At 37.8% G+C, this 14,262-nt stretch overlaps 1 protein-coding gene across 1 annotated transcript; it reads left to right on the top strand.

Annotated features, from left to right (window-relative positions):
• Positions 1–10,728: 10,728 nt before the first annotated feature.
• Positions 10,729–11,664, top strand: LOC143857991 (Cysteine/Histidine-rich C1 domain family protein). The gene has a single exon (XM_077368568.1). The coding sequence runs from the start codon at positions 10,822–10,824 to the stop codon at positions 11,542–11,544; it is 723 nt and encodes a 240-aa protein (XP_077224683.1). The 5' UTR covers positions 10,729–10,821; the 3' UTR covers positions 11,545–11,664.
• Positions 11,665–14,262: the final 2,598 nt, after the last annotated feature.

Here is a 14,262-nt window from a genome sequence, read left to right as displayed (position 1 = left end):
GGATATTTACAGCCAACAAAGGAAACTTTGTTTAGGAGAGTCATGCTTCCGCTTGAATTGAACCTCTAGGAGGTCTGGTTGCCTCGGTCAACCCATGGTTTTAAATTTCGACCGAAATCCGAAATTTCGGATTGTAGTGGGGACCGAAACCGAAATTTCATTTTTCATCGTTTGGTCATTTCGATCCGAAATTTCGGTCCAAAATGTCGAAATTCGGTCCGGAATTTCGAACCAAATTACCAAATTTCAGACCGAAATTTCGGTTTTCGGTGGGGCCCAAAACGGTTACCGAAACCTAAATTTTAAACCATGGGTCAACCATCACTTTCTCTTTTCTCTTTTTTTTTTCATTATTTATTTGTGTTACAACTAATTAGGCACGTAACAAGTCACATCAGAGCAACCATGGTTTTAAATTTTGACCGAAATTTCAGATTTCAGTGGAGACCGACACCGAAATCGATCAAAACCAAAATGGTCATTTATTTCGGTCGAAATTTCGGAATTTCGGTTTTTCCGAAATTTGACCCAAAAAATCTGTTTTTTTAATATTAATTTAATACTCCCCGAAATTTCGACCAAAATTAATTTCGGCCAAAATTTAATATTAAATAAAATATTGGTTTCGGGTTTTGTACCAGATTTCGACCGAAATTTCAAAATTTCAGGGTCCGAAACCAGCACCGAAACCGAAATTTTAAACCTTGAGAGCAACACGATCCTGCAGCTTCAAGTAGAAGCCAATCGGAGGAACAATGGATCATTGGGAGGAGACAGTGAGAGACATATAAAGGCATCTAGGTTTTATGAATGCAAAGTTTAATAAGATGGTATTGTCGCTTGGCATGATGATTGAAGAACCCCATGTTTGAAGAAGCTGAGTGAAGAGTTCAACGAGAGCACCGTTGAGAAGGCTTATATGGCGAAAAAAAAAAAAAATGAAAAAAGGAGAGAAAATAAGAAGAACAAAAGAAATGAGAAAGGCAACAAAAGAAGGACCTGGACAAGGTTGTCGTCGAAAAATCCATCATTCCTCTCTCTCTCTCTCTCTCTCTCTCTCTCTCTCTCTCTCTCTCAGACACACTTCGGGGCCGTTTGGATACACGGATATTAAAATCTTGGATTTCCTCAAAATTGTAGATGGGAGCCGAGAGAAGAAAGAGACCCGCCGTTTTCAGATTTCTCGCCCTTCTTTCCGACTACAAGAGAGCAGGAGATCGTCCCATGTTTCCAGGTTTTAGGAATCTCAAGATATGGAGAGATTTCTAAAACATGGATTTCTTACTTAAAATCCAAGAAATGCTGTCAGGACAACAACAGCTTGATCATGAATCCTCTTTTACACTATTTTCAAGCTAAAACCTAGATTCTAAAATTTGCGTATCCAAACAGCCCTTTCTATCTTACTAGCAAAACTGTCCAACCCCCTCTCTCTTCTATTGTGAATAGAATTCCAAAAATTACTAAGATACTATCCTAATAAAAGAGTAAACATACTTCTAAAAGAGAAATGATAGATAGAAGGGAGCCCTTGCATAAAGATCCAAAAAAGGGCTCTTGATTGGATCCACATCATCAAATGTAACTGATTTTACTTTTTCAACCGATTTTTAAATGTAACTAACGTGGATCCAATGAAAAGCCCTTTTGCAGCTCTTTATGCAAAGGCTCCCTTATATGAGTTTTATCTATCATTGCCCCTAAATTCAATATAAGCTCCCAAATTTAATGGGTTCCTTCTGAGATAAAACGTCCAAAATAGGAAGGCTTTCAAAATAGCCTTGAGCGTCCAATACAAAGAAATCAATCTACTCCTAAAATTTAGAAACTTATCACCAAAATTTCATAAACTTCTTAACATGGTTTAAAATTTTGGTTTCGGTAACCGTTTTGGACCTTTGGAAAACTGATATTTCGGTCGAAATTTGGTATATTTAATTCATTTCAAAATTTTGTAACATATATATATATATATATATATATATATATATATATATATATATATATATATGGAGGAAACTGTTGGTGCGCTAGCTTGCCCAATCACATGGGTCCCACATTTTGGGGAGTGATCCAAACCATTCATTTGCAAGGCCTTATCATAGATAGGGTGTGTACCAAAAATCAGCTCCATAGGATCATCCTAACCCCTCCATTTGTGGAGGACAAAAATGGACAGACACAAGTCTGTCCATTTTTGTCCTCCACAAATGGAGGGGTTAGGATGATCCTATGGAGCTAATTTTTGGTACACCCCCCCATCTATGTAAGGGACTTTCAAATGAATGGTTTGGATCATCCTAACAAAGTGGCCCCCCATGTGATTGGGCAAGCTAGCTCACCACATTTTGGGGAGTGATCCAAACCATTCATTTGCAAGGCCTTATCATAGATAGGGTGTGTACCAAAAATCAGCTCCATAGGATCATCCTAACCCCTCCATTTGTGGAGGACAAAAATGGTCCTCCACAAATGGAGGGGTTAGGATGATCCTATGGAGCTGATTTTTGGTACACCCCCCATCTATGTAAGGGACTTTCAAATGAATGGTTTGGATCATCCTAACAAAGTGGGCCCCCATGTGATTGGGCAAGCTAGCTCACCATAAGTTTGGTGAGGTTAACAGTTTCCTCATATATATATATAAAAGTGTTTCTGCGCAGCTGCGCATATATCTATCTGCGCAGCTTATTTCGAATTTGCTTTGCCTTATGTCGTAAATGCCTGTCATTCGTAAATGCTCTTTTATAAACCTTTCATTCGTAAATGCTCTTTTATAAACAAGAAAAGTATCGTAAATGCTCTTTTATAAACAAGAAAACCTTTCATTCGTAACTCTCTCTCTCTCTCCCACTCCCAAAACGAACCAGAAAAAGCTAGGGTTTTTTTTTTCTGTATGTTTCTGCGTTTTCCCTCTTTCCTCTTCAATCGTACATAAACAAAGAGGACAAAAAACTAGGGTTTCCCATAACCCTCGACGGAAATTTCTATCTCCACCGCGGCGGAAAGATCTTCCTCCACCACGAAAGCTTTGGCCGAGACCCAACTTTGGGCTTCCCTCTTCCCTCTTCGTCCACGGTTCTTTCCCTTCGTCAATCGTCTTCTCCACTGACGAGGATCCAAACCAGGTAAGCTCAGCTATTTATTGTTTTTTCATTTTTTTCCTAAATCTATTTTTCCTTTTAATCTATATTTCTTCTTCACTTGGGTTTCTAATCTATTTGTTTTTGTTTTCCTTCAAAACTCTAATTTTTGTGAGTTCTTTAGGGGTTTTAGTTGAGGATGTATTTTGGTTGGTTTTGGATTTTGAGAACCGGTTCTGAGTCTTGAGTCCAATAATCAGTTATGGACTCCCAATTGGTTCTATATGGCTATTTGATGGAATTTTAAATTGCAATTCCTTTTGAATGGAAATCGCTTATTTCTAAGTCTTGCATTGGTTGATGTTTTTATGGATTTATGTGTATGGATTCCTGCAATCCTTTTAAAACCCTCTAGTCATCTCTTTGAATGTTTTTCAATCCTTTTAACACCCTCTAGTCATCTCTAGTTCTACATATCTTTTTATCGACACAATCAATTAGGATGATTTCAATTAAGGGTCTGTTGGTTTTGGATTTTGAGAACCGGTTCTGAGTCTTGAGTCCAATAATCAGTTATGGACTCCCAATTGGTTCTCAAAATTCATAAGGCTCCATTTTGTGTACTCTCTAAGTAAGTTGGGGTTTTCTCTCTGCCAAGTCACTCTTTGCATTTTTTCATCTGAGTCCAAAGCTGAGTTCAATACTGATTATTGGACCCAAAATTAAATGTAAAAATTGATTGAGGGTATCAATTGTATCATATCAGTTCTTTAAATGCATGGTATTTGTTACTTCAAATATGCTGTTTTGATCTTTTTTTATTTGTGGTTTGTTGTTGGTGGTTTGTTTGTTTATGGGTGGTGGTTTGGTGGTTTATGGCTGGTGGTTTGGTTGTTTCTTGGGTATTTGTTTGGTGGTTGATGGGTGGTGGTTTGGTGGTTAATGGCTGGTGGTTTGTTGGTTTATTGCTGGTGGTTTGGTTGTTTCTGGGTGGTTGTTTGCTAGTTTATGGTTGGTGGTTTGTTGGGTTATGGCTGGTTGTTATAGAGTAACCTTTGATGGATGATTCTTTGTCTCCCGCTCCTGTGTTTCCTGTCGACGAAGTATGTGGCACATCCTCAAGGTTTGTTGAGGACGCTGTGTCGCAAGCATGCGACTTATCGATAAATGATATTGATGAACACGCCTTAATTTCTGGTGATCAAGGGGAAGAATTAAATGAAGGTAATCAAGTAGAAGATGTTGATGATGGGAATGGCGAGGAGAGTGTAGCGAAGAAGCCGTTTGTTGGCCAGGTGTTTGATACCTTTGACCGTGCCTACGTATATTATAATACCTATGCCCTGAGTAAAGGTTTTGGAGTGCGCAAATCTAGTACAAACAAGTCGACCAAGACAAATCAAGTAATATTCAGAAAGTATGTGTGCGACAAGGAGGGGAAGAAAGACCCTAATGATAAGAGACAGGCTGGTAGGGAAGTGATTCCGCGTCGCACTGCTAGGCTTGATTGTCAGGCGAAGATGGCGATTAACTTGAAAGACAAGAAGTGGATAGTGTCAGTCATTGAAGACGAACATTCGCATGAACTCACATCTCCACTTAGAAGACGCATGCATCGTTCACATAACCGACTATATAAGAAGGAGAGTGTTAAAAATTTGATGGATAGTTACCATGGAATTGGGTTGCAGCCTGCTGGAATTGCAAAAGTCATTAATGTCCAATCCGATGGCGCAGATGGTGTTCTCTCACCACAGCAAGTGCAGTCCCATTTGAGATTGAAGAAGAAGAACAATATGGGGTTAGACGCTGGGATAGTGGCCGAGCGTCTCCAACGAAAATGAGCTGAAGAGCAGGACTTCTTTTTTTCTATTGAGTTGGACTCAGAGTGCACATTGAGATCTATGTTCTGGGCTGATTCGAGGGCAAGAGAGTCTTATATGACCTTCAGCGATGTGATTGTCTTCGATGTGACTTATAGGACCAATATGTATTTGATGCCCTTTGCACCATTTACAGGGGTCAACCATCACAGGCAGTCTATATTGTTTGGATGTGAACTCCTCGCCGATGAGACTGAGGAGACCTTCACTTGGTTGTTTAAGCAGTGGCTGCAATGTATGCATGGAAAAGTTCCAGGAACTATTATTACCGATATGGATGTGGCAATGCGAAATGCAATTAAGAATGTCTTCCCCAATACACGTCATCGGTTTTGTTCCTGGCACATAACAAAGCACCTAGTTGAGCATGTTCCTGCAATGAGAGAGGCAGATGGTGACTTTCCAAAGGATTACTACCGTTGGTATAACACGGGTGATATAGATGAATGTGAGATGGAATGGGGAAGATTATGTTTGAAGTATAAAATTGATGAGAATGATTGGCTAAGTAAGATGTGGGAGCTAAGGATTCACTGGGTCCCGGCCTATTGGAAAGGTACTTTCACTGCAGGCATGACTTCTAGTCAGCGCAGTGAAAGCATGAATGCTTTCTTCGATGGTTTTGTTAACCAGAAGACTTCTCTGCGTGATTTTGTTGATCAATATGAGAAAGCGCTTGCTGACCGTCGTAGGAAAGAAACACAAGAGGATTTCAAGTCAAAAAATTCAAAGGCGACAATGACTACAGGTAGTCCATTGGAAGATGATCCTGGGAAATACTATACAAGGACAATTTTTGGCCTTTTTCTGGCTGAGCTTAATGGTAGTAGATTATATTGGGGCAAGAAACATAGTAAAATTGGCGACGAGACTACCTTCAATGTAAGAAGGAAACGTGGGGATAATGAAATGTCAAAAGGGCGTATGGTTGTGTACAACGATTTCGATGGTGTTACTGCGACTTGTGATTGCGTCATGTTTGAGACTTCAGGTATATTATGCAGGCATATTCTGGCCGTATTTGACCATAAGCAATTAACTTTCATTTCCGAGCGTTACATTCTAAGGAGATGGACAATTGACGCTAGATATCAGTTGTTAGGTGGAGTTCCTACAAGTCAAGTAGGTAACGAAGGCACAACCCCATTTAGAAGGTGGTCCGTAATGACAAAACGACGAATAGTGGATGAGGAACTCGATAATGACGACTTTATTTTAAAGAAGTTGGATGAATTTTACTCTGGATTGGTGGTTGAGATTGAGCAGAGAAAGAAAGACAGGCAAGTTCACGTACCAGTATTTACCAGCCAAGTGCAGTCTAACTCTCTTCTCACTCAAGCACCTGGGATATGTATTCGAAACCCTGAAGTTGTGAAAACCAAGGGCCGGCCGAGGGAAGCATCACGCTTGAAATCTTCATTAGAGCTCTCCCAATCTAAGATGGGAAAACGGAAGTGTAGTGGTTGTGGGGAGTTGGGACATAATCTGAGAACATGTAAAAAGAAAGCCAAGGTTTGACTTTGAGTTCTTTCTATGTTGCAATTTTCTCTCCGATTATTACTAAATTTTTATTGGTTCTAATAGATGGGTACACTGCACGAGGGGGAGGAGGAAGAGGAAGAGGAAGCGGAAGATATCGCTTCGTGATGTTGCTCCTTTCACTAAGTATGTGGTAGTATCTTTGTGAATGTTTTGTTTTGTACATTGATATTTTGGATACATTGGAAGATGGTGTTTTGATTTTCATGGTGTTTTGTGACTGAAAAGCTTATTTTAAGCAGAGTTAGCTATTTTTTTTTATTAGTTATTGCTGACTGGACTTTTTTCTCTACTCTCGCAATAGTTTTTTTTTTTTTTTTTTTTTTCCTCATGAATTATAGGATTGTGAGGCTCAAATGGATACAAGGACTTTTTTCTCTACTCTCGCAATAGTTTTTTTCCCCTCATGAATTATAGGATTTTGTAGTTACTGTACCACTCAATTTGTATGATGCACAACACTTTACAAGGCAATAAACCTATGTAAATTCATCAAGGAAGCTTAATACTTCCCAGGATCTTTGCTTGAAAATACCCACTTACACCAGCTAAAAAAATTCATGAGAAATGGGGGAGAAAAATATACCTGAATCTAATTAAACTGGGTGATTCGCATGGGACTTTTGAGCGATTATATATCTCTTTTGTGACCGAAAGCTTGCTATGTAGCAGAGCATGACTATGTTTTATCCTTATTTCATCTTATACTTCCATCTATTTTTATTTTCTTCCTTTAGAAGGTGAGTTTTCTACCTATTCCATTCCCGGTCTTACCTTTGCTTGTATTATATGTCCAGGGATCGCGACAAGTGTTTTTTGAAGCAATGCCTATTTGAAGCACTTTCAAGTTGAAGAAATCAATTGAACTGATGTGAAATTTTTGAACTTCTATCTTGAGTTGTATGAACTGAAAAGAACTGCTTGTATGTACTAGTTCTTAGTGAACAAAATGAAATGAAGGCGAAGTCTGTAATGTTGAACTTGGTGTAGCTGCTAGGCGGTCACTTATTGAACTACAAGTTGTTATGAAAGCCGGGCAAGATTTCATCAATATTCCAATTTAAGGGAGAGTTTTGAGAGAGCAGCGAAATAATTTTTTTGTCTCCTATCAGAGTTTTTTGTCTCCTATCACAACTCAAACCTTTAGATATGAGTTCAATATATAGCTAACTTTTTGAGTCATCTATATAACTGCCAAGAAGAAGAGAAATGGACAATCTCACAGTGAAAGGTGGTACCCTCAATATTGTTAGGTGGTTGGATCAACCCTCTAACATTCAGATCGGAGGGTTAGGATTAACTTACGGAAATGATTTTTGGGGCACAACCTATATGGGTTGTGGCCCATCTAATGGACGGTTTGGATCATCCTATGTTGCGGTCCATACCGTACTTTTAATAAAAGGTTGTGCCCCATCTAATGGACGGTTTGGATCATCCAATGTTGCGGTCCATACCGTACTTTTAATAAAGTAAGAGTGCCCTCATCAAAATAAGTAGTGCTGATAACATTTCCCTTTTTTCTTTTACAGGAATTTGCTAGCCACCTTCGCCGATTCCACTTGCTCGGCTTGTGGCCCGTCCGGATGCAAAGATTGGAAGAAGTAAATGGGTGCAAATGTTGCTAGCAAAAGTAGAAAAAAAAAATAGTAATCATTACGGTGTATTAGATTTGTGATAAAGATGGTAAGTTTTAAATGAAAAATTACTGAAAAAGGGTGACAAAGTATGACAATTACAAAGAAAATACTACTGACATATGACAATTACAAGCGATGGATAGTGCGCAGATATCTCTCTACGCAGCTGCGCAGAAACACTTCTCTCATATATATATATATATATATATATATATATATATTTTTTTTTTAAATTACAATTAACCGAAATTCCAGAAATTCCAAAATTTAGGACTGAAATTCTTAGATTTTGCCCATCTCATTGTCTTCTAAACAGAAGCCAAAATAAAATAAAATATATGGTTAGATGAGATTTTGCCTCCAATTTGGTCTCTCATACATTGAAAATGCCTTTTAGTAATAAATTCCATGCCCCTTTACTTAGACCAGATTATATTATAGGAAACCACATGCGGGAATCATATTCCATTAAGCTTTCCTTGTCCTGTATTTTTGTACAAAAAGAATAACACCTCCATGTCATGTCTATGCCAACTTCTATAATGTATTCTCAATAGATACGTACTCTTCTTTTGGTTTCTTGAAGATCGAAATCTGTACTAAAATAAGTACATATCTATAGGAATTTGTTCCTCCCCATCATTTCTACTTTTGCTAGAAAATAAAATCTATGGGTGGTGGACGACTCACTTGTTTGGTGGATCTTCTATTGATATTCATCTCCTTGCAATGTCACCCAACACATGCTTATAGGAAGGTTTGACTGCCTTAAGGGGAAATTAAATGAAAAGGAGAACAAAGAAAGAGAGAATTTGTTTCAAGGACAGAAACTAGTAAGATTATTGAGAGAGTATTAAAGCTAAGAAGTATTTATCAATCTAATCATCTCCTATCTCTTAAATCACTTTCCAGTAAGATATAATATTCGCATTCCATGAATGAATTTTCTAGATATTATTTTTTATCAAGTGAATTTTGTGGGTATTCTCCCAAGAACCAGATATATTTTTTAAAAATAATTTTCCATACAAGTTCTGCTAGGGAAACTGAGATTATGACCAAGTTGAGAACCCTACAATCCCCATTCACCACCTGGCCATGTAAAACCTGTAAAACAACCAGTTACTCCAAAAGTTTAAGTTGTTGGAAAAGACGTTATTTAATCTTTTATACTTTAATACTCTCCCCCTTACATGTGACCCCTCTTTCTCTGGGTTGGCCTACACGGGGCACATGTGGCCCCACTTTTGGGTTGACCATTGCATGTGGATTTTTGACATCAAGAAGGTTTGAACCCAGGACCTTTGCTCTGATACCATGTGAAACTACCAGTTACTCAGCTGTTGGAGAAAGCGTAATTTAATCTTTTATACTTTACAAAAGTGCCTCGTTTTTTTTTTTTTTTTTGAATTCGGATTTAAAATCAGGAAGCTGATTTCACCGAACTATGTGGTGTATGCTGATTGTTGATTTCTTCCTCGGTCTTATTCTCGGTTCCCGTATCATTTTCCTTTTCCTAATAGGCTCCGTTTCGGCTCTGTTTCTTTTGATGTAAAATGGGCAAAAAACAAATTTTATGCCCATATTTTGTCTTAATTAAAAATGGGATTAAATTTTGTTTTACCCTCATGCTAGGTCAGAAAGGAAGCCAGTGGTTGCACGTTTGAATGGGTGAGCATGCGAACACACTTAGTTTATCGACTTCGTGTGTGCCCGCGCACGCACCCGCACCCGCACATGTGTGGTGACAGTGTATATCAATTTTGTAGATCCTGGAGAATCAAGTTGTTAGATTCTTGAGTTAGAATTTGTTCAAGATTGGACAGAAAACTTGTTCAATAATATCTTTGATAATAATATTCACATTCTACAATAAAATTTTCTAGATATATTATTTTAAGTGGATTTTGTTGGTCTTCTCCCAACAATCAAATATATATTTTGAAATGATTTTTCCTTTTGGTGAAATATAAGAGGTTGCAAGGGTGCCAAATACAATATAATTTATCAACTCTGTGTGCGCTTGCACACGTGCGCTGAGTGTTGATATCAATTTTATATATGTGGGACCTATATCTGTAGTCAGTTTAACACATTATCATCTCAAGGAAAGTGAAAAATTCGAATTCTCATGTGGGACATGAACTAATTCGATTCTGTTTGTCTCCCCTTATTTTGTTTGTGGACTTGGATGCTACCATATACAAGGACAAAATCCATCTCATATAGTGCCACCATCCACAAGCATAAATGCCAAATATCCTTCAGCCTCAAGCCATCTACCCTTCTATACCCTTATCCTTGTAAGAGAGAGAGCACTAAAACTTATTTGCTTATAATTTTACAAGCAAATGGTATTGAAGGTAGATAATCTGCAAATAGTGATTGTAATAGTTTTAGAGAAATGTTAAAAAGATAGCGACTGTTAGGCTCTTTCCTAACAGTCACTTGTTGGGCCCACATGTGCAACATGGAAATGATCTGGTCTGTTGATCCCACCGACGACCAAAAGTCCAGCCCACACGTGCTTTAGAAATGACATAATTAATGGCTTCCAAATAGATATAATCTCCCATTTGCAAAAAAGATTAACTTAAAAAAAACCTTGTATCAAATCCTTCGCTCTTTCCCCTATAAATAGCATTGCTGTTCATATCCACATACCTCTGTACTTGCATGGGGAAATATGGGGAGATTACACATTTTAGCCACCCTCAACATAAGCTCAAGTTTGAGTACATAGAAGCACCCTTCAAGTGTGATGGGTGCAAAGAAGTGGGAATAGGCTCTAGGTACAAGTGTGACTTCTGCGATTTTGACCTCCACCGCCACTGTGCCATCCCCTCCCCCGTAATCTACCACCCTTTCTACACCAAGTGCTCCTTCCAATTCCTCGCCCGCCCTCCAGGCGAAATCCCTCGTTTTTGCAACGCATGCGAGAAGGACGTGAACGGGTTCGTCTACCATTGTAAGTCGTGCGGGTTCGATTTGCACCCGTGTTGTGCCAACCTCCCACGTGTGCTCGAAGACGGCGAGATGAAGCTCTTTCTATATAGGAAGGTTTGTGCTTCTTGTCATAAGTGTGGAAGGAAGGGGAGGAGTTGGAGTTATAGGTCTGAATGTAAGAAGTATAATTTACATGTTGCTTGTGCTAGGGAGATGTTGGTGGATAGTTGGCATGAGATATATATAAAGAAGGCGGGTGGTACTAGCAATAGGAAGCTAGAGACTAGAATTCCTAGTCTGAGAGGAACACTTGCTAATCACCATCGTCGTAGAGGGAGAGTTAAGAAGTGTTGTGAGATTGCAGGGATGGCTGTTCAGATCATCATCTCGGCCGTTCTCGGAGATCCAACGGCTATAATCGCCGGCGTCATCGGATCGTTCATCCCAAGATGAGGACACAAGATATGTTATTTGCATGAATATGATACATGGAGTATAAGGTCGTCTGTAATTTGTATCATCTTGTCTGATTTGGGATTGAGAAGAAAACTTTCAAACTGGGATTTATGTTTTTGTGGGTCTCCCATAATTACTGCTGTTTCTTTTCTCGACCCACGTTATTAGCTTTGCTCTTGGATATTTTACCACACTGAGATGGGTCTACCAACAGTGGGTCCCATGTTCCTTGCTTTGATCTTGGCCCAAAAATCACACAATTCGTCAAGGGGACAGATATTCACACTACTAATAATGGAACTTTATTGTGTATTTTTTTAATAGGATGTTGACGTTGGAAAGCTAATTAAATAAGGCCTTATTTGATTCGCAAGAAAAACATTTTTGATGGAAAATTTTTTCTTTCCACGATTCAGAGCTAAATGATATAATTCTAGTTAATTTAGAGGGATATTGTTTCCGCTGGAATCCGAACTAAATCTCGGAAGTACGTGGTCTTCCAAGCTAGCTCTCGAAGACGACTTGTGGTAAGAGAAAACACGGCGGAAAGGAGGGTTGAAGTTGGACTCCAAAGGTACACTCATGCTTAGGTTAAATCGGGCAACAATAATAGAAACTGAGCTAGAGAGGAAGTGAGAGCTGATTGTGAGATGAAATGCATACCTCGAAGGCTCAAAGTTTAGTCTCCCCTTTATAGACTGAAGTCCTAGGCGGTTATGGAAACCTGCCTTTCTTGGAGTATTCTGTGATCGGACAACCTTTAAACCTCTTAGCGCCATGTGTCAGTTTCCCATTGGAGGTCGGATTTTATCCCCAACAGAAATCATCATAAATTAAGGGAAGTGATATATCCGCCCCTTTTTGGGAAATGACATTTATTCCGTTTATTTTGATATTGAAAATTAGATTTTTGAGATTAACAATGATAGTTCTTTTCTAAGTGAACTAGAAGGTTCTTTTTCTAATTATCCGAATAACGGATCTAAGAGAGACGATCGCTATTATGATCGTTACATGTATGATATTAAATATAGTTGGAATAATCACATTAATAGTTGCATTGATGCTTATATTCATTCTGAAATCACTATTGAGAGTTATATTTCAAGTAGTAGCGACAATTACGGTGACACTTATATTTCTAGTTTCATTTGTAATGAAAGACAGGGCAACAGTGTATCAATGACTGCAGAGGGGCTGACGTACTTCATGTCAGAAGGATTCAATAGGGCTGATTGCTACGTTCACTGCTACCGGGTGTCCCAAGTAATCAAAAGGGCCAGATACATCACTTCCCTAAATTAAAGGTCACTCTAAATAAAAATTGAATAGGGTTGGCTCAATTTATCTTTTTTTTGTGAGTGAAAAAAAGTAGGAAATTTTAGAAATATTTTTCTTTTACGAACTTTTCAAAAAAATTCTTGCAATCCAAAAAGAGGGCTTAAGTGTGTAAAACAAAGTGAGTAGTGTCGTTATCAAAATAATCCTTTGATTTGTGGCCTCAGTTTGAACATCACTTTAATGAAAACTCCTCAAATCGAAGGGTTTATTCTCTTTGCAAATATTTCAGGATTTTTGTTTTGTTTTAATCATAGTCTTCTACTTCTACTTTATCTTGCCCTAATTTTAGGGGCAATTCTGTATTTAACCCTTTTCAGTTTTATTTATTTTCTTCTTCACCATCATCATCTATCTTGTGTTTTATGTTTTCCCCTATGTTTCTTAATTTTCTTCCACTTGTGCTCCTTTATTTTTTATTTTTTATTTTTTCTCTTCTAGTATTTTAATTCTCTTCTAGTATGTTTTCCCCTATGAGTTTTTAATCCTATTGAAGTAAAAATCTAATTGCATAAAATTCCTATTGATGTAAAAAAAGTAAGTTTTTTAAAACTATCTATGTAAAAACATGAGTATTTTTATCCTATTTATCACTGTAAAATTCTTATAGGTATAAAAAATTATCCCCGTAAGCATGTTTTTCCCCCCTAATTATGCATGTTTTTTTATGTTCTCATTCGTCTTTTTTCCAGGAAAATTTTTTTGGAAAAGTTTTTCCGCAAAGAAATCAAGATTCCCTCAGTTAATTTGAGTTTACTGTCATCTATAAAATTGAATTTGCCACCTTGCCACTATTAGTTTAGATCCCACTTAATCAAATTTCACTTTCAAAATTCAATTTTCTGCTAAATCAGTTGTTGGATAATCGAGATAACCTACTAAATTGGTGGTTGTAATTTTAAAATTGAATATGGTTGCCAATAAGGATCACGTCAAATACTACCTAAAATCCCTTCAACATATGAATAGAAACTTGGTAAATTCCAAATTCGGCACCATTAGGGCCCGTTTGGATACCCCTTGGATTTGGATTTGGAGGTGAATTTGGATTTTTAATCCAAATTCGGCGTTTGGCAAGCCTTTATGACATCTGGATTTGGATTTGAATGAAATCCACAAGATTTACAAATTCCTCATTTTAGTGTAATTTTTTGGATTTATAAATCCTTTCTACGAGAGGTTATTTATAAACCTAAATGTGACCCGTAAGGGGTTAAAATGACCAAAATATACTAAAGAAGTGTTAAATGACTAAAGTACCCACATGACATTAAAAATGATCAAAATACGTCGTATTAGGTAAAATGACTACAAAACCCCTGGGTCAGGCAAAATGACCGAAATACCCCTATACCAAGTAAAAATGGAAAAAATACC

This window comes from Tasmannia lanceolata, unplaced genomic scaffold (assembly GCF_043159265.1).
Source record: "Tasmannia lanceolata isolate RefF3 unplaced genomic scaffold, GAP_Taslan_0.1 ptg000025l, whole genome shotgun sequence".
Classification (NCBI taxonomy): Eukaryota; Viridiplantae; Streptophyta; class Magnoliopsida; order Canellales; family Winteraceae; genus Tasmannia; species Tasmannia lanceolata.
The sequence above is the reverse complement of the archived record's forward strand: the minus strand, read 5'-3'. Positions and strand labels throughout refer to the sequence as shown.